Here is a 21,364-nt window from a genome sequence, read left to right as displayed (position 1 = left end):
AGTTTGCTCCTCTCTCGTCAAAACCGTTTGCTGTTTTTAGAGCAAATTGTTACCGGAGATGAACAATGGGTGCTGTATGTTAATTTGAAAAGGTGGCCTCAATGGTTGGACAAAAATGAGGCTCCGCAGCCCACACCAAAACCTGACTTGCATGCGAAAAAAGTGATGCTGTGTGTTTGGTGGAATTTTAAAGGAATTCTTCATTATGAAGTTTTACCATCTAACCAAACCATTACAAGTGCAGTGTATAGTGCCCAATTGGAAAGGTTAGCCCAAGCTTTAAGAGAAAAAGAACCCGCGCTGATTAATCGGAAGGGCATAATTCTTCACCACGATAACGCACGACCGCATACTGCAAGAATCACTGCTGAAAAACTGCGCCAGTTGGAATGGGCAGTTCTCCCTCAACCTGCATATTCTCCTGATATTGCCCCTTCCGATTACCATTTGTTTCGTTCTTTGCAAAACTTTCTTCTTGGAAAAAAATTTAATAATGAAGAATGCCTCAAAAATGCATTGACCGAATTTTTTGCATCAAAATCACAAGAATTTTACAACAGAGGGATTAAAATGCTTCCTGAGCGTTGGGCACAAGTAGTAGAAAACAACGGCAACTATATTGTTGATTAAATTTTGTTGTATTGTTTAAATAAATTCGATTTAAAAAGTATTAGAAAACGACATTAATTATTACTAGACCTAATACAAATACTTTTCATTCTGATTATATTACTTATCAGAAATGTGCATTTTAAATTAAACAATATATTTTCTAGCACCTCTTAAGCACTTGGTAAATGTAATATGGAATAAATGAAAGTAAACATCAACTGTTTTGTGTTGTTGGCCTCTACTTTTTATACTGGCTAGAATATCTAGGTTATAGAAGGTGAGTTATTTCTAATGTTTGTATTAACCACTACTACCCAGATTAAGGACCAGTATTACATTTTGCTACTAATCTTGGGCTATTTTTTTACCTCACTTTTCTCATCTACGAAACCATTAGTTTTTACAAGTATTTTTATTGAGATTGTGTTGAGATTGTATTGAGATTGTGTTGCATATATCCACCGCACTATTAGCGATGTAAAAGTTTATGCCATCCTATTTCAAAGTAGACGTTAATGACCGTGAATCTCTTCATGACACATTCTTCCCAGTAACAGCAGTCACCCATTAAATATTAATCTAATAACAGGAACGGTAATGTAATCATCGATAAAGTGACTTTAGATGGCAGCATCATTTAGCAGCGAGATAAGGACCGGCCAAGCGGGCTGTTTCCCCTCCGACAGCAGCTTTTCCAGCGTCACATTCACTTTTGCCTTTTCTGCTTAAATAACCCGAGAGTTAAATCCTTTTCAAAGGAGGCCATCTGTCTCCTTTCCCTGTGTCATTCTCGCATCGCAGAAAATGCTGCATAATACTGCGATGACAGCCCCACCTCTGATGTCACCGAGGATGGTACAATCCTCCCGGAGCCCTCGCTGGGGCTCCCGCCGCTGCACTGGGGAAATGGTTACATTAAAGCTCCCTCCCGTCATCTCAATTATCTCCTTGGAAGTAGTTTTCAGAAATATAGCAAAGCCCTACGGTGGTTGTCCTCGGTAAGCTACCAAGGTAGAGAGCGGCCGAGGCAGAGGAGGGCGAGCGAGCCGGAGCCCGGGCTGCCCAGCCTTTGTGAGAGGGGCTGAGGCGCAGCTCCTCTCCGGGCTCCGTGCTCGGAGTGCTTCCATTGACATCACCCTGTGCAGTGCAGGGCGAGCGGGGCTGCCAGGAAACCTGAAACTAATTTGCTTCCAGTTGACTAGAACAGCAGATTTTGCATTAGCTGGCTGCTTTTCCTAGCTAACTTTTCTCAAGCGTTAAGCTGATGAACTGGGCATTTTCTATGATCAATGGGTAACTGCTGGAGCTACAGTAATCTCTGTGAGTAACCTCTGTTTGTAGGTCTATGCAGGCAAATCTCTCTTTTTAATCTATCGATCTCTTGTAAAATGCTGCTGTGAAATGATCCGTCTGTATTATTGACTGCTTTTGCTTACTAGTCCTGTCTTTTGACCGTCCCAGTGGGGGACTCCTGGGGCTACACCAGATTTTGCTGAATCCTGTCGTAGAGAAGAGCATACTGCATTTATTCTGGGCGCCCACGCCAACGGTGCTTTTAACTCCCCAGTCCCCAGGAAGATGCCATCAGCCCTCGGAGTGCTTCTTCCCAGGACCTCTCCTCGCCTTAACCTGGAACGTTTATTTTAGCACCGGGCATTGGATTTTCCAAAATTTTTATTTTTTAAATAGAAAGCAGAATATTACTCTTACCTGTAATTTTATATATTTCCTTTCATTAGTTTTTGTGCCTCCCCCCCACCCCCCCCATCAGCTTTCCTGGTGACACGGAGTTCTATCATACTATTTCTGCACCCTGATTTTGATATTATATAGATTGAAAGAGGAAAATGGGCTACCTCCATAGTTTTACAAAAAACATGAGATTGTGGCGCTCACTCGATGGGACGAGGGGAGGAGTTTCTCTTAAAGAGCTCAAAGGCTTTTCCACCTGCATGCCCCAGGGATGTAGCTGAAGGGTAGCACCAAACATGCCTTTGAGCCTGTGGCCTGAGGACCTTTCTGCTGGAAGTTTGTGATAAGTATTTTAACTCCTCGGTGCCCATATGGGACATGTGTTTCCTGTCTATTGAAAGGGTGACTTTTAGAGTAATCCAAGATTTATTTCTCTCTCACCAGGGAACTTGACTTTATAAACTTTCTGTAAGATTTGCATTTTCAGATATACTTGGGATTACTGCTCATGTCACGTTAGAGCCTGAATCCTTTGCAAAACTGTGGGTGTCTTGCTGAACATGTGAACATGCATGCGAATATGCATCAGCTGAGGCTTATTACAGGCCGGAGGCGGAGCGAGGCAGTTGTTTACTGTTGCCCCCGTTTGCCTTGACACACAGCAGTTGGGAGAAGTCCACAGCTGTAGTGAGCATCAGTGCTAGGAACTCCAGCTGTTTGGCGTTCATGATTTTTAAAAGATTGTAGTTTGAAACATCAATTTTATTTTTTAAAATATAAAATTTTATATGAGAATTTATGTTATTACTACTATGTCCATGTTAACTGTAGCAGGAAAGCCTACTTATAAACAAGATTGTGGAGTTATTTAAAGGTCTACATTTTAAAATAAAATGAAAACAAAGTGTCAGTGAAGCAGAGAAGTTTTAAAATTGGGTTTTTCAGGGAGAATGGTGGTTACCAGGGGTTGGGAGTGAAGCAAATAGGGACATGTTGGTGTTGATTAAAGGCTACAGACTTCCAATTATAAGATGAGTTCACGTTCTAGGGATCTAATGTTCAGCAGAGTGCTTATAATGAGTAATATTTTACTATATCCTTCCTAGCTGCTGAGAGAGTTAATTTTAAATGTTCCCATCACACACACACACACACACACACACACACACACACACAATGGTAATTATGTAACGTAATGGAGATGTTAGCTAAAACTGTAGCGGTAATCATTTTGCAATCTCTAAGTATAAAATGAACACATTGCACACCTTAAACTTACACAGATATGTCGATTATATGTTGTATGTCAATTATATCTCAATAAAGCTAGAAAAAAATAAATTGGATTTTTCAAAGTGTGGATTCCAAAATAGGAAGAAGTCGTAGAAAATGGATAAAATCAGAGGAGCAACTCTGATCAGAAGCAATAGAGCTGGAAAGAGAAGTACAGGTGTAGAGATAAGAAGAAACAAACATTTTGAAAGGTGGATGACAGAAAAAAGTGGGGGGGGAAAACAACTGATTGAAAAAAAAGGAAACCAGCTTTAAAAACCAATGATTTTGCCCAGCTGCCGTGGCTCTGTGGCTGAGCATAGACCTGTGAACCAGGGGGTGGCGGTTCGATTCCCAGTCAGGGCACATGCACAGGGCACATGTACAGGTTGTGTGCTCGAACCCCAGTGGGAGGAATGCTGAAGGCAGCCTGTCAATGATTCTCATCATTGATGTTTCTATCTCTTTTCCCCTCTCCATTCCTCTCTTAAATCAGTAAAAATATTTTTTAAACCCCAATGATTTTAAAGACAGCCTCAAATTCAGCTCTAACAGCTTCATGTTTATACTAGATGATGAGGAGCAGTGCACATTGCAGAGACTGCGGTTTAAAACCAGGGACTAGTCCCTTCTCACTGATTTTACCTTCTCCATGCTGTGTGTGGGGCTGCTCCTCAGCCTCCAGAGCTGCCTCTGAACTTGACTGAAATGTAAGCTACTATCACTTCCCCAGGGACTAGAATTGAGTGAGAAAAATGGGTTCTGAATCATTAGTATGTGAAATTTATTTTGAGGTAGGTAAGCACAGCTCTAGCCATGACTCACTCGGGAAAGAGTGTCTAGTTAAAGGAACAGTCAGTGTGCACATGCTAATAGCTTGTGCAGTGGTTGGCAGGCCTTCTCCTGTTTCCCCCCTCTGCGTATAAATGCCTTAAATATCTGTGCTTTTGGAGAGTTATTAGTGGCCAGATAATAGCTAGTATCCTTGACTACATACTGTAGCCTCCAAAATTTGACCTTTAGTAGGGTAAAGATCATGTACCAAAATATAATGTTCTTAGGTTACTCATTTAGTACATTCTCATTATTCCACTCATTTTCTGTTTTGTTTTTTTTTTTTTTTTTTTTTTTAAACAGAGTTGATTGGGGGATAGACAGACTTCCTGCTGCAACAGGGAAGCAAGAAAGGGGCCCAAAGTGGGCCACCCTTCTGTTACTTTTATCATACTAACTATATTCCCAGTTGCTTAGAAAAATGGAATAAATTATTTTCCTTTGTGTGTGTTTGAATACAACTTTGTCTATTGCATTGCAAACCTGAACCATATATCACTGTGTTACTGGATGGGGTTCTTGATTATTAGACATAAAAACATTGGCCATTATGTAATAATTCAGAGTTAAAGATGATAGAAACTTATAGGTTAAACTGCATCTGAGAATTTTTAGTTCTACATAGCTTACTTTTTATATTAGCTTTGTAAATTGGGCCTTTCTGTTCCATATTTTGATTAATTTTATGAAATTTCAGGCTAAAGGTGACAGCGGTCATCCTTCTGTCTATATGGGATTGAATTCCTTCTTGACAAGTTAAGAGAACTCAAGCATGTTTTTGCAGATTTTCCAGTGTTAAAATAACTGAAGAATTTATAGTTCTTTTATCATCCTAACTGATTGTGTAAGTTTTAATGAATTAGTTTGCTGACTGATAGTTATTAGGGAGCTGAGAGCACCCAGGGCATTACTGCATTTATGCAGAAGTGTAGAGTCAGGGGCCATTCATTGTGAGGGAGATTAACTGTGAGCTGTAAAATAAAGAAGGGGTGATATCACACCAGGGGCCATCTCTTCCCCTCTTGAGAAGGATCTCCCAGTGTTTGGAAGGCAAACCAGACCAGAGTGAGCAAGCCTTTCTCTTGATAGGAATGAGAGACTCTGCTTTCTTTAGTTGATGTCTCTTTGATTTAAATAGTTGGACCTTTCAGTTAGGAGGTAGGAACTCTTGAGATTATCTTTTAGAATAAAAACGTAGTCATTTCAACGTAGTCAGACCAACTTCCAGATATTGTTTTAGATCTCTGGGGAAGTGCTTCTCATGCTTGAATGTGTATATAAATTACCTAGGCCTCTTTTTAGAAATACAGAGTCTGATGAGAAAGGTCTGGGGTAGTACCTGAATCTGCACTTTCACAAACTCCTGGGTGATACCTGTGCTATTGCCCCAAGGCCACACTTTAGAGTAGGAAAGCTCCAGGGCAGTGCTTTCAAATAGAATGTTCTGTGATCGTGGAAAAAAGTTGCATATCTGTGTGATGCAATATGATAGCTACTAGCTACATATGGTGTTGAGCACTGGATTTTCAATTTTCTTTCATTTTAATTAATTTAAAATTTCACAGCCATCTGTGGTGATGGCTACCATCTTGTATAGCACAGCCAGAGACTAAGATGATCAATTGAAAAAATTTATGCTTAATGGTAATAGCTCATGTAAGATCATGTTGAATTATAGAACTGTGGTCAAGGTTGTCTCCCTATAACTTTACCACCGCCTGAACCTGTCTGTCGTAGTACAGGTGGAGTTGCTGGCCTGCAAGCTCCCTCATGGCAAGAGCCATGCTGACCTTGTTGATCTGTTTTCCAGTTCTTAACACATATTTGGTCCCCAATAAAGGCTGGCTAAGCACATGAAAGAAGCACTAGCTCTAAAGTTCAGAAAGACCCCCCCAAGTCTCTAGCATTCTGTTCAAGCCTATACTTGGGAGTAGGTGACAGAACTTGGTGGCACCAATATGTACTGTTTTGCTGGTTGATGATAGGATATTCTTTATTTATTCATTGATTTAACAAATATATCCATTTTGCTAGGTATTGTTGTTCTGGGTTCTGGGGATATAATGGTGAAGATAGAAGACAAAGATCTTGCTTTTTAAGTTTATATTATAGTGGGAACAAAACAAAACAAAACAAAACAAAACAACAAAAAGCACAACAACACTTTTGTTTAAAGACAATGGGCCCCAATTTCTAGGGAATGTGTATATAGCAAATTCATAATTGTGGTTCTCTTGAAGGCTCTAGGCATAGACATGTCAGTCATATTCCCTTGGGAAACCTACATTCCATTGCTCAGAATCTCTCATGCTAAACTTTTTTACTTGCTTTGCATTTCAGCTTCCGGTGACCAAGTGTGCAGAATACTTGCCATGTATTTTTGTTATTAGGATTATTACTTTCTCCAACCATTTTCTTTTCAGGAGTTTGCTAGCCAGAGTGGAAGAAAACCCATTCCATTTACTGGAATTATTCTTTGAAGAGGCCCAGTCTTTCTGAAGCTTACATTATAGGGCAAGTTAATTTCTCCATGATTCGAACATTTTTTTCTCCAAAATTGAGGTATAATTGACATACAACATTATATTAGTGTCAGATGTACAACATAATGGTTCAATATTTGTCTATATTGTGAAATGATCACCACAATAAGTCTAATTAACATCTGTCACTATATAGAGTTAAAATTTTGTTTCTTGTGATGAGAACTTTTAAGATCTGCTCTCAGCAACTTTCAAATATGCAATATGGTATTATTAACTACTAGAGGCTTGGTGCACAAATTCATGCATGTGTGGGGTCTGGCTGGCCTGCCCTGATGGGGGCCAATAGGGGCTAGACTGGCAGGCGGTGGAGGGGATGTGCGAGGTTGAGCACCACAGTGTACATCATAGCTACTGGTCATTTGGTCATTCTGTCATTCTGGTCGCTTGGCTTTTATATATATAGATAGATAGCCACCATGCTGAACATTGTCTCCCCATGACTTAATTTACTTCATATCTGGAAATTTGTACCTTTTGACACTCTTTTCCCATTTGCCCATCCCCACCCGCAGCCTGTGACAACCACCAGTCTGTTCTATGAGCTTGTTTTGATTTTCTTTTATTTTTTTTTTATCATTCCACATTGAGAGCATATATGGTATTTGTCTTTTTCTGACTTATTTCACTTAGCATAATGGCCTCAAGGTTCTCACAATTGGTAAGGTTTTCTTTTTATGGTTAAATAATATTCTATTCTGTATCAATACTACATTTTCTTTTTAAAATTTATTTTAGAGAGAGAAAAGGGAGAGAATAACTGCACTAATTTACATTTCCATTGCAGTATATAAGAGTTCCCTTTTCTCCATCCTCGCCAACATTGGTTATTTCTTTGAGCACTTTTCTAAAAAAAAAATATTTTATTGATTTTTTACAGAGAGGAAGGGAGAGAGATAGAGAGATTGAAACGTCGATGAGAGAGAAACACTGACCAGCCGCCTCCTGCACCCCCCCCACCGGGAATGTGCCTGCAATGGCCGGAATTGAACCCGGGACCCTTCAGTCTGCAGACCGACGCTCTACCACTGAGCCAAACCAGTTTCGGCCAACATTTTTTTTTTCTTGTATAGTTGATCCTTGAACAGTGGGAGGAGGGGGGTGTTAGAGGCACTGAACCCCTGCACAATCGAAATCTGCGTATAGTTTTTGACTCCCCCAAAACGTAACTACTAATAGCCTACTGTTGATCAGAAACCTTACCGATAACTAACACATCAATTAATGCATTATGTTGCAAGTATTATATACTCTATCTTACAATAAAGTAAGCTAGAGGAAAGAAAATGTTATTAAGAAAACCATAAAGAAGGGAGAGCACATTTACAGTATTTTTTATTGCATATAGATGGACCATATAGTTCAAACCTTTATTGTTCAAGGGTCAGTTGTATTTGTTGCCCATCTGTATGTCTGCTTTGGAAAAGTGTCTCTTCAGAACTTCTGCCCATTTTTAACCAGATTGTTTGCTTTTCTTAATATTGAATTGTATGAGTTCTTTACATATTTTAGATATTAACTCCCTATCAGATACAGAATTTACAGATTTCTTTTTCATTCAGTATGTTGCCTTTTATTTTATTGATAATTTTCTTTGCTGTTCATTAGCTTTTTAGTTTGATATTGAAGAAATCTTTTTTTTCTATTTCATTTTATTTTATTATGATTCTGTCCTCATGTTCCAGCCATGGACAACTATGTAATACACAACCTAAGCACTCCCGAAATTGTAACTTTTTAAAAATACAATATATATCTTTATTGATTTCAGAGAGGAGGGAGAGAAAGAGAGAGGAACTTCAATGATGAGAGAGAATCATTAATTGGCTGCCTCCTGCGCACACCCCCTACTGGGGACCAAGCCTGCAACCGGGCATGTGCCCTGACCAGGAATCAAATCGTAACCTCCTGGTTTATAGATCAACACTCAACCACCGAGCCACGCCAGCCGGGCCTGAAATTGTATCTTCTTAATGTTCAAAAGTATACCATTTCTTTCTCAGTATATTAAACAAAAAGAAAAATTTTAAGTAAGTGGATTTAGTTATTCATAGAAAAAAAGCATTTTCACTAAACAACAGGAAATCATTTGTTGGGAATATGACCAAATACAGAAAGCTGTGGATAAGATTCCTGGTAAAAAAGGATGACTCCTGAAGGAATATAAATAGATATCCTGAAGAGTATATATATATTTCTCATGAGTGTAGAAAGCTCTTCTCTCTCCCCTTTTCCTCCTAGACATTTTATACTACATTTTCTATCCTTAAAGGGGAAAAATAAATGCAGTAAAGCTATGAATTCCTATTAATTCAGATTCTACTAGTGTGCAGTTATATTTAGGTAAGCACTAAAGTTCCTTGTTTCATACTTAGCAAATCCCTTTGTCACATATATCAGACCAAATTTGGGCAGGACTAATTTAGTAAGACTTTCTGGAGGAGTAACAGCTATTTCAGTTTCAGCTGGGTTCTTACATTAGTAATAGATGCAGACTGACAGAAAGCAAAGCAAAGCATTAACACGTTAGGTATCAGTCCTTGGCACAGGCTGAGCAGTGGCTTTGTGGATACGTGTTGAAATTAGAGAGGTTCTGGGACAGAGGCAGGAGGTGATCACGGTGTGGAAACTGAGTGGAGAGGGAGAAGGGGCAGCCCTTGCACCTTTGCACCATCGATCTGCCTTGTCCTGGCTCAGGCACTCACCATCGCACCTGCACCATTGCCAGCAGCCTGTGTTACTCCTGTGTCTGCTTGTGCCTGTATTTCTCCCTGGCACACCCTTCATCTGCTGCAGGGCGAGCTAAGCAGACTTTTCATGCCTTGGCAACATTTCTCTGTGAATCCCCTACGTTCAGTACGAGGCAGGCAATTCATCAACGTTTGCTGAGTTGAGTGAATGGATTTTGGAAATGACCGACATTTAATGGAAAGTATGACCCTGTTTTAAAAGGGAGCAGAAAGAAAACCATAAAGTAAGAGAAGAGGAATTTGTGTGTATTTAAAACATCCTAAATAGTCCTGAGTTTTAAACATAAAAGAATGAATCAGAAATTCTAAGTAAAAAGGTCAGGATTAAAATTTTATGAAGGTTAGTTTGCTGTTAAAGACAGTTCAAGAGGTGACAAGAAACACAAACAGCAAAAATAAACTGCTCTTGCATTCTAACAAAGGGCGCCTTATTCGGAGGGAAGGATCTGATGTTGTCTCATGAGGTTTAAGGCTATTTCTACACAGAAGCTACAACTGGAAGATTTTTTTTTCCTTCCCATTCTTTATCGTGTTTGGTAACATTGCTGCTCTTAGAAATGAAAGTCTGAGAACTCAGAGGCCTCTTAGTTTTCCCCAGGAACTTATTCCTAAGAAACTAACGACTAGGAATGTAGTCCTGACCTAACTTTCATGGGGTACTTTATTGGATATCATTTCATGTACCTTAATCAAGTCAGCTAGCCTCCCGAACACTCATTTTCCCTGCCTGTGCCAGTCTTTGTTTAGGTAAGCAGTAAGTAAAACGTGTTCTAATAGTACTAACTAGAACTGTGGACTTAGAGCAGGAGGATTGGTTAGAATGGGAAAGCAGGCTGTTTGTCACCCAGGGCTCTGCCTTTGTCCTTCTCCCTTTCATCTCCTTCCTTTGACCAGTTGCCAAGTTGTTATATCAAGACATCACAAGCTCTCTCTCTCTCCTGGGGGCACACTCACACCTTTCTTCCCCCTTTCTTTCTCAGGTGTGCTTTTTCTCCCCCAAGTTCTAAGGGTCCCCATGAGACTTGCAACCAGGGGAGCAATGGGCAGTGGCATCTAGTCTTGACCCAGACTGAGCCCTGAACCTGTCCCCAAGGCTTCCTTTTTTCTGACTCTCCACTGAGCTGACAGCAGCATCACCTAGGCTTTCTCTGTTGCTGCTTCTCTCCTCACTAAGCCCTTTCTTGTTTTGTTCTCCCCAGCTTTAATAAATGTACTCTCCAAAAGATAAAGACATCACAAGCATTTGCCCACAATTTATGCATTTGCTGTCTCCATTATAAGATACATTTTAATGAAGATCATTAAAAATGGGCAAAAAATAGATGAGTGGATAAAAAAGCTGTGGTACATTCATACCATGGAATACTATGCAGCAGTAAAAAAAGAATCTCTTATCTTTTGAGATAGAGTGGAGGGACCTGGAGAATATCATGCTAAGTGAAATAAGTCAGTCAGAGAAAGATAACTATCGTAGGTTCACATTCATATGTGGAACCTAAGTAACAAAATAAACTGATGAACAGAGTGGATCCAGAGACATGGAAGCGTAGAACAGAGTGCAGAATCTGAGGGAAGGCGAGGGAGGGTGGGTGGCGGGGAGGTAATCAACCAGAGACCATATATGTATAACCCATGGACATGGACAATAGGGTGCTGAAGGCCTGGGAGGGAGCTTGGGCAGGCTGGAGGGGATCAATGGGGGAAAAAGGTGGACACATGTAATACTTTCAACAATAAAGAATCATTTTTTAAAAATGGGGAAAGGAAATGTTCTGAGAGGCTAAATGACTTGACTAAGGTAAATGAAATGATATTCAGTAAATTAATTTCTTGGAAGCCCTTTTTCTTGATTTTTTTTTTTTTTTTTTTTTGTGTGCTCACTCTTCTTTGGGCTAGTTTTTATTTTAGTGATTGTTTTATAGATATTAGTGTGAACTGTAAGAAAAAACTCTAGTTTTTCTTCTCTTTGTTGACTGGATTTCACGACAGTACATTTCAGTGTTAGATTCACAGATGGCTTCAGTGGTCACTGTGGACAGTTTTGTTAAAACACTTCATGATAGGTAAAACATTGTAGTAGCCATTTGAAGCTTTAAAATATGAGCTAACATCATGTTTATTTCAAACATATGTGCTATATGATATATACAGCTAGAATTCTCTGGACATTTGTAAGGAGGAGAGGTGATAATGATAAGGCTTACTGAAGGAGAGGAAGTTTAATTAGTACTTGAAAGGTGAAAATAATCTGATCATGTAGAGACAGGAAGAAAAACTATGTCTTAAGGAATCTACAAACAAGCTGAGAACTAATATATTCAGCAAGATTGCAGGATATAAGTTCCATACACAATAACCAGTTTATAAATGTAGTCACTAGGGAAATAAATGCAAACAAAACCACAGTGACATACCATTTTGGACCCCCTGGGATGACTATAATAAAAAAGATAGACCCCTCAGATGTTGCTGGTAGGAATATAAAATGGTATAGTTGCTTTGGAAGACTGTCCGTATCTCAAAACATTAGGCATAACCCAGAAATTTCACTCTTAGGTATATAACCAAGAGCAGTGGTTAGCAAACTGCGGCTCGCGAGCCACGGTTTGCCACTCTTTTGATTAATGAGTTTGCCGACCACTGCCCAAGAGTATTGAAAATAAATGTAGCTGTAAAAACTTGTATACAAATGTTCATTATTCATAATCCAAAAATTGGAACAACATAAATATTCATCAGCTGCTGAATGACTATAGAGACTGGTATATATTATCTATACAATGGAATATTATTTGGCAATAACAGGGAATGAAGTTCTAATACATGCTACAGTGCGAATAAATCTTGAAAACATTGCATCAGTGAAAAAAGACAAACATAAAGTGCTATATTGGATGATTCCATTTACATGAAATGTTCTGAATATGCAACTCAACAGAGACAGAAAGTAGGTTGGTCTGAGGAGAGAGGGCAATGGGGAGTGGCAGCTAATGAATACGTGTATTACTGGGGAGAATGGCAGTGAAAAAATGTTCTGGAATTAGTGGTGATGGCTGCTCAATGTTAGGAGTATATTAAAAACCACTGAATCATAAAAGGGGGACAAATTGGAAGTTCTGTGTCATTCTTTAATGAAAAACTAAGTATGTCAGTATACCATTCTAGGATGAGGGGCCTTTATTATTTTTCACTGTCCTTTTCAAAATAAGGGTTTGAAAAGTCGCTTCCTCTTCACATTGCAGCAGTTGCATCGTCTTAGTTTTGCTTCATGAAGGTATTTTAAATCCTGCCATCACAGAGCAGTGTTTCTTGGATTCCATCAACGTTTGATGCAAATTAAATTTTAAAAATATATTTCAAATTATTTAAAACATGGAATATGAAACAGTTTGCACACTTAGATGTATTACTGATCGTAAAATTTTGCATAATTTGAATAGCAGCTGAATAACATATTAATTCATGTTTTCAAGTTACCTCATTTTGTGCATGTCTTGGAATCAAGTCTTTCATGTTATTTCAATGTGTAGTACCAGACATTTGTCAAATACTTCATTCGATAGGACACGTGCAGTTATCAGTGCTTTAAAAAAACAACAACAGTGCCTGACAGGCGTTGCTCAGTGATTGAGCACTGACCCATGAAGTAGGAGGTCTCGGTTCGATTCCCAATCAGGGCGTTTGACTGAGTTGCGGGCTTGATCCCCAGTGTGGAGCGTGCAAGAGGCAATTGATCAATGATTCGCTCTCATCATTGATGTTTCTAACTCTCTATCACTCTCCTTTTCTCTCTGAAATCAGTAAAAATACATTTAAAAAACACAAAACAGTAGATGTCCTCTTTCAAAACTTTGTCAATGTAAGTATATACACATCTAGTATAGATGAGGGTTTTCTTGATATAAAGAAGCCAAAATGAAGTTCAGAAGAAACTGGAAACTGGGGCTGATATGACTGTAACTGTTATTCATAACTCCCCCACCCCCAATTGAATTTTTTGTTCATGAGAATATCTTCCTTGTTCTCACTGACTGCCATTTGAATAAGAAAATGTAAATTTGATCTAATATTTTAAATACATAACAATTATTGTTTTCACTGCTTCATATATTGGGATTCTGCATAAGATACCATTTAAATTTTATGCATTTGGGATTCTGGAAATTTTTCTCCACATATCAAGTTTCCTATTCAATTTTGACTTCACTCCTATTTCTCAGGGATGTTCTGAAAGCATTCCCTTCCCCACCCCCCACAAATCAAACAGGGAGGCTTCCTGCTCACAAAATATTTACTGACTTTAAATAGCTCACATCTTTTTTTTTCTGAGGCTCTATCTCGGAGCTTGTGCCGCACAAATATTGTTGGCTGGATCATAAGGCTATTGTTGCTATGTCCAATATAAATATTTTAGTTGGTGTTTCATGAGCAGTATTTGGAAACTGATCCGTATCCTTGTTTTAATCTCTTTTTGCACATGCAGCAACTGAGCTGCATGTGTGGGATTTCATCCCAGGTAGGTTTAGGTATGGCCCGTGTCATTAGATTGTCTCCTTCTCTGCCAAAACCTGTGTGGTAAGTGGCAGCGACCACTGGCAAGGTTACGAGAGGTGTTAAGGGGGAAGGAGACAGTGAAAGAATCAAAGATCACTATGTGCCTGATAGGTGTGGATATTTATTCACACACATTGAACCTGTTGTTCAAAGCCAGTCACATGCCCATTCTGCTCTCTTCATAGGTGATCATGGAGGAAGCACGTTACTCCCACCGAACGTCACCAATGAGTTTCCAGAATATGGGGCCATGGAGGACGGTGGAGAAGGCCTAAGAACTTCTCTCGAGTTTGATGCAGAGTCTCTGCCATGCTGCCCGCAGGGGCAGCCGGGGGTCCAGCCTCATGCCGGCCACCACCCTGGGCCCAACAGTATTACAGAAGGACCAAAAGCTGTTGCGGAGCCCTCCTCTCAAAGTCACCTCAAGGAACAAAGTTTACAACCCATAGACTCTTTGATCTCAGCTCTGAAAGCTACAGAAGCCAGGATAGCTTCTGGAACGTTACAGGCTACAAAGGTACTGGACAAAGATGCCGTTTCTAGTCTCTCGGTTCAGCAGGTGGACAAAGAGCTGGACGCTGCCGGTCATCAAACACAGACAGCCAACAACCTGTTCCCTGCCGGCCAGGAAAAACCACCAGATATACCTCTTTCAGTGGAAGTGACGACAGCCGAAGGTGTTCTTTTGCGCGCCCAGGAGGACCTGACGGCGCTGTTAAGTGGAGAAGCTCAGGGGGAGCTTTCCCGGGTAACTGCCAATGGGAGGAAAGGGGGTCTCCGAGAGCAGGAGCCAGCTTGTCCTGGGTCCTCCCTGAGGGGCCCAGCAGCAGCCCACAGCTCTGCGGGCAGCACTGGCTTCCTGAGAGAGGGGAGGTCTGACCTGCAGAGAGAGCACGCAGGGGGATGTGATCGAGGCAGCTCCACGGGACGGCCTGGCCGGGTCAAACACGTGGAATTTGAAGAGGTGGAAATATTGTGGACAGGAGGGAAGAAAAGAGAGACCCGGCAGCCTGCGGATTTTGTGACATCCTTGGAAAGGACTACCTCTCCCGAAAATAAGGGGTTTTCCAAAGTGCCAAGCCACCTCATCTCTTCTGCTGGTTTGTGTAATTCCGTTGGTCTCACTGAGCGTGCTGGGGGCGACACCTGGAGAGGTGCCTCAGAGAGGCCTGCCACCAGCTCGGGGACATTTCCCTCCGCACCTCTTATTGAGAGTGGAGAGGATGAAGTCTTCCTGAAGGAAAACAAAGACCATCTTGAGGAGAAGCCTGAACTGGAGAGAGACAAAGACAGGTGAGTTCCCATAGTCCTACCGTCTGTGCTGCCTGATACCTATAGTTGGTGAGACTTATCATTGCTTGGCTTTGAGAACTCAGCTCATAATTTTCTGGGTCCTTTTTATCAAACAACAGAAGAGAAGTTACTGTAAGCTAGGTTCCTTCTAGATATTCAGGTGATCTTGTTATCAAGTTGTCCATTAGGCATAAACCAGAAAAAGCAGAATGATGGAGAGACTGTGAATGCTAAACTATGTGAATCCACTTCTGACATTTTGTTATATTTGACAGGCTTCAAGTTTCACAACATCAGGGTAACTACAACACCCCACAATTATCTATATATGTAAAAGTGTAAGTGACTGTTCTACCAGTAACTATGATGTACACTGACCACCAGGGGGCAGACGCTCAGTGCACAGGCATGGAAACATGGGGCAGACTGATGAATCTCAGAGAGAAGGGGGAAGAAGGGAGGGTGGGAAGAGATTAACCAAAGATCTTATATGCATAGTACAGTCTGGTGCACAGATTCATGTACTGATGGGGTCCCTCAGTCTGGCCTGCAGGGATCAGATGGAAACTGGAAGTCCAACATCCCCCGAGTGGTCTCAGATTACAAGAGGGCGTAGGCCAGGCCAGGCCAGGGGACCCCACCAGTGCATGAATCCATGCACTGGGACTCTAGTCTTTAGTATTAAAAAAGGATTTGGACTCTTTTTGACATATCCTGTAGTCATTGTATCCTAACTGAGGCATATTTTCTGGGTGCAACACCAGTGCCTGCATTCAGCCTACACACATATATGAACACAGAGGTTCTGAGTGAGGGGTTGGCTCAGTGTTTGAGGTTTAGAGAGGAGGTCAGGAAGTCAGGAGGCCAGAAATACGACTGTATAATTCAGTTGTTCTGTGGCATTCACATGAGAATCCCTTCTCACAGGAAGAGCATGTTTTGATTATGTCCCTATTAAGTAAACTCAGTATCATATGGTATTTCCTGATCTTTCCATTCATTTCTGACATCACATCCACACCAGCTTAGAGCCTGGGTCCATGGGAGACATGCCTCGTCTTTCTCCATTTCCTGTGTGCGTTGTCTGGCCATATAGAGCTCCTTTCAGCAGTCACCTGAGGCACCATTTCAGATTTGCACCACCTTTTCTGCCCTGTCTTCATGATGCCACATTTTGTTGTTCTTATGGGAGAGCATCAGTGTCAAAGCTGAAGGACTTTTTTTGGTTGGTTAGGATAGGAAAATGTCTTCCTCTGTAATTAATTATAAGTACAAGGAGAGTGAGGCTCCTTTGAAATGGCTATCAGGGCTCCTCCTCTCCACTCCCCCTGTCCCACCCCCTCAACACATAAAATATCCAGACTTCCCTCAGAAGCAGCCTTGATAGGTGGCACATGACTCAGCAATTACATTTCCATGGGATATGTACTTTTGCTGTTGTGCAGATTATTTTTTTTTTTCCTTTCCTCCTTCCTTTTCTCCCACAAATATTTTTTTGATTGTCTTCCATGTCCTTGACAATGCTAGATGCTGGGCATAAAGGAATGTTTAAAATAGACACCGCCACCCTGTCTGGTTTGGCTCAATAAATAGAGAGTTGCTTATGGACTGAAGGATCCTGGGTTTGATTCCAATCAAGGGCACATATCTTGGTTGTAGGCTTAATCCTTGGCCCTGCTCGGAGAGTGCATGCAGAGACAACCAATCGATATGTCTCTCTTACATTGAGGTTTCTCTCTCTGTGTCTCTCCCTCTCTTTTCCACTCTCTCTAAAAATCAATGGAAAAACATCCTCCGGTGAGGATGAGCAAAAAAAAATACCAAAACAAAAAATAGACACAGCCCATGGTCACTGCCCTCATGTAGTTTTCTGCTGAAGATAAACATTGACCACATAAACACATTAATAATTGTAGAACCACAAATGGTGCTAGGTTCTGTAAAGGAGGGAAACACACTAGAGAGAATCATTTGGATACAGGAGAGGCTAATTCATTTGGTGACTTGAGCAAGGCCCTCCTTTGGAGGTGAGCAAGGCCCTTGAGCAAGGCCCTTCTTTGGAGATGACCATTAGGCTGAGCCTCGAGGAATGACTGAGAGTTAGCCAGGCAGAGAATGGAGGGAGAAGAGTCCAGGGAGAGGGGCCCACAGGGCAGAGAAGGCTGCTGGATTGCCTGGAGTTGTGTGAAGCAAGGGCCTTATGACAAGTTTGAAGACGACACTCCACCAGTGCGGCTGGAGCATAAGGAGCTGGGGAGAGCAGTAGGAATCAGGAGCTTTATCATGGGAACTTTTAATTTATTCCAAGTACAGTGAGAAGCCTTGAGAGACAGAAACCTTCTTGGTACGTGGTAGGCCTTTAGCCATTTAAAAGCAGCCAAGACAATTGTTGAAGGTGAATCCTGGCAATATCTAGGAGGAATGTAGATTACTTAAGAGGTATTTTTATTCCTATTTTTATTTTGTTTCTACTTATAGGAATCTGAGGCTCAGAGAGGGTAAGTTAAGTTGCTAGGTGACATAGCTAGCACTCAGCACACCCAGAATCCAGCTCCAGGTTTTTCTAATTCTTGACCTCATGTGCTTAACTGAGTTTTTTACCTAGTTATCCTAATGTTCATTTTTAATATTTGAAGAACCTGATACATATTAATTAATGCCCCACACCCCTGTATATTAACTTACAAGTTTTTTCTAGGTTTTCACTGTTTTGGTTAGCCTTGTGGTGAACATGTCTGTGGGCTTTTTTTTTTTAAGGTCATTCACTGTCTAATTTTGGACTTGGAATCTTTCTGCAGTGCTGTCTTGTTGTCAGCAGGGGGCAGCCCTCGGATTCTAATGTAGTCATCTGCTTGTGGGTGCTTGGCCTTTAAATCAGAAACTATTAATAGACTGATGAAAGCTTAGTGTATTTTTACTCCATTAAGTGTACACAACATATTTACTTGCTTCTGTTAAAATTAAGCATGACAGTAGCTGTTAATTATTTGAATATGTGGAGTTTAGTTGGCTAAAATGGAAATACTTCATTGAAGTATTCATTGGATGAATGTGTTCACATACTAGGAAACTAGTTTGAACCTATGTTAAATTATTTTGAGGGTAGTGTAGCACATGCAGGCTGTGTTTTTCAACCTGAACTTGTTTCTATGGTATCTTCTTTCCTATATATATTCAGACATAAGCCCAGTGAATACAAGTGTTAGCTCTACAAAATGTTATTTTTTTATATGGTTGAAGGAGGCAAAAATCAAAACAGAAAAGTTCACCTGATATGGAAATTCTTCGTTCTCGTTTCTCTGCAGGCTTCTTGACCACGAGGAGCACTTTGCGGGAGGAGAGGATGACATCCTTGGGCCCGGGTACACGGAGGACTCCACGGATGTGTACAGTTCCCAGTTTGAAACCATCTTGGACAACACTTCCTTATATTACAGTGCTGAGTCCCTGGAGACATTATACTCGGAGCCCGATAGCTACTTCAGCTTCGAGATGCCCCTCACCCCCATGATACAGCAGCGCATTAAGGAAGGCGGCCAGTTCCTGGAGAGGACGTCGGTGGGGGGACAGCAAGACATCCTGAGCGTCTCCGCAGACGGCAGGATCGTGATGGGCCCTTCCAGCGAGATCACCAACGGGCTCAGCGGCGCTGGGGAATCCATCTACACGAAGGGCGCCCCGGAGATTGCCTTCTGGGGAAGGTACTAGTCCCATCTCTGTTTTCATGCTGGTGGTTTTTGTATCGTTTTCTCTTTGGGAAATCAGAGTGGGATATATTTGAAAAGCATTTGGTCTGTGGTTATAAATGAATGATGTGAGTAAGACATAATTTGGGTGTGAGGGGCAGGTAGAGCACCCCTTAGTGGTTTGCCAAATGGGCAAGCTGCGGTCCCTCATTTATTGGATAACCGTGTACACAGCGGCCACACCCCTGAGCAGGAGGAGTAGATGTTAGCTCTGATGACACAGCTTTAGAGGCAGAGCCTGGTGCTGGTAAAGGACACGGATAGGTCTCGGCTCTCATTCTGACACTGACATCGATTGATGAGTTGGGCAGGTTGTTTGATTCAGCCAGAGATTCCTTAATGGAAAGCTGAAGGTGTGGATTAGATGGTCACCAAAGTCTCTTGCAGCCCTTTGCTCTGGAAGGTCTTTATTGCTGGGCCGGCAGGGCAAGGATCTGATTGTGTGGGTTCTGGAGAGAGCTGATACTTCGGTCAAGACTATACATACTCTCTCTATGTTAAGATTTGCCTACCTGGGGGATAAGATGATATTATGTGGGTTCTGTGTGCCATACCTGTCATTTAGTGATCCTTATTTAAGGGTTACCTAGCACTTCATTTCCTCTTGCTCATCATCCTCAGGCTGTTTACTTGTTCTTTATCATCTCCATTGGTGGGCAGAGCATGCTAAACTTCCCAAAGATTTTATGGACTTAGTTTGGACATAGTTTTCCTAAATTCAAGTGTGTTAGTGTGTGTTGGTGGAAGTGGCAGAGAGGTTAAATAGGGATAAATTGTTTTAAAGCTCAGTGCTTTTATTAAATGTCAGTATTCATAGTACAGTTTTTCAAGGAACTTCTTTTTATGAGCGATTCATCTTATATTAAACATTTTCTATCACCAGTTTGTTTATGGTTTATAGTTTGTTGGATGAGCACATTCAAGACTGGGACATTATAACATGTAGCTGTGCGTTTCCATGTGAAATGGACCACAGATGTTGGTTGTCTTTTTGGGTCACAGTGAGATAATGAAAAGAACACAGGTTTCAAAAGCAGAAAATGTTGGTCTGAATTACTTGGGCAAGCCACTTCTCTCTGACACCTGCTTTATGTATTTGCAAAATAGGGTTATTGATCCCCAGTGCTCTGTGTGACTGTGAAATTTAAAGAGCTAATTGAGATTCAAATACTCAGCAGAGCCCCGGTTGGTGTGGCTCAGTTGGTTGAGTGTTATCCCGTGCTCCAAAAGATGGCCATTTTGATTCCTGGTCAGGGCACATGCCCGGGTTACAGGCTCAGTTCTCAGTGGGGGAGGGAGGCGTGCAGGAGGCAACTGATTGATGTTTCTCTCACAGCAATGTTTCTCTCTCTCTTATTCTCCCTATCTATCTATCTATCTATCTATCTATAAAAATTAATAAAAAATATTGTAAAAATAAAGTACCCAGCAGAGTACCTGATATAAAACAAGAATTTGAGTAAATGTGTGACTCAACTGGATGCTGATAAGCCCACATTTAGACTTCCTGTATCTCTGAGATGGGGCATCCCTGAGTGGAAGGTGCTACTGACAATTGTGATACAACGCTATATAGCACAGGCGATGCAGAAATTTTCATTGAAATTCCAATCCCACTCTCTGGGACAAGTGAAAGTTACTTTTCTTACAGACCCAGATAGGTTGGGGAGCTGAGTGTCTTAAGCCAGTAGACTTTCTTACAGAAGCCACAGGGAGGGTAAGTAAATAAAAATCTCAGAGGCAGAACAGGAAGGACTGGGGTGAAAAGTGTATCTAAAGTGTGGTCTGCTCTCTTGGATTAGGAAGCCATCATCCTTGGGGCCAGCTTAAGTGCCATCATTAGCAGGGCAGAGTTGGTTAAGGAGGTGTGGGGGTAGGTTAGAGTATTTTAGCACCTCAGGTTGAGACAGTGGTGTACTTCAGCCTCCTCGAGGTAAGGTTTCAGCTGCGTCACGCGCATTGTTGGACCATGAGATCTTGCCCAACGATAAGACTGAATGAGAAGCATCTTAGAGAGGGTCAGCCGAACTTCTCACCCAGCTCTGGGCACCTTTCCTCATGTATATAT

The 21,364-nt window shown here is 41.2% G+C and overlaps 1 protein-coding gene across 6 annotated transcripts in view; it reads left to right on the top strand.

The window, feature by feature from the left end:
* Nucleotides 1-21,364, top strand: part of PSD3 (pleckstrin and Sec7 domain containing 3) — a 405,289-nt gene that overhangs the window by 139,981 nt on the left and 243,944 nt on the right. For 5 of the 6 annotated variants that reach the window (XM_045588820.1, XM_036457454.2, XM_045588822.1 and 2 more), the window contains 2 exons: nucleotides 14,443-15,550; nucleotides 18,856-19,251. In XM_045588820.1, coding sequence (XP_045444776.1) covers nucleotides 14,443-15,550; nucleotides 18,856-19,251 — 1,504 coding nt within the window. Of the gene's footprint in view, nucleotides 1-1,886; nucleotides 1,933-14,442; nucleotides 15,551-18,855; nucleotides 19,252-21,364 lie in introns of those variants that run through there. The other variant, XM_045588823.1, reaches the window with a different exon arrangement.

The sequence above is a fragment of the Pipistrellus kuhlii genome, unplaced genomic scaffold, assembly GCF_014108245.1.
Source record: "Pipistrellus kuhlii isolate mPipKuh1 unplaced genomic scaffold, mPipKuh1.p scaffold_m20_p_3, whole genome shotgun sequence".
Lineage (NCBI taxonomy): Eukaryota > Metazoa > Chordata > Mammalia > Chiroptera > Vespertilionidae > Pipistrellus > Pipistrellus kuhlii.
The sequence above is the reverse complement of the archived record's forward strand: the minus strand, read 5'-3'. Positions and strand labels throughout refer to the sequence as shown.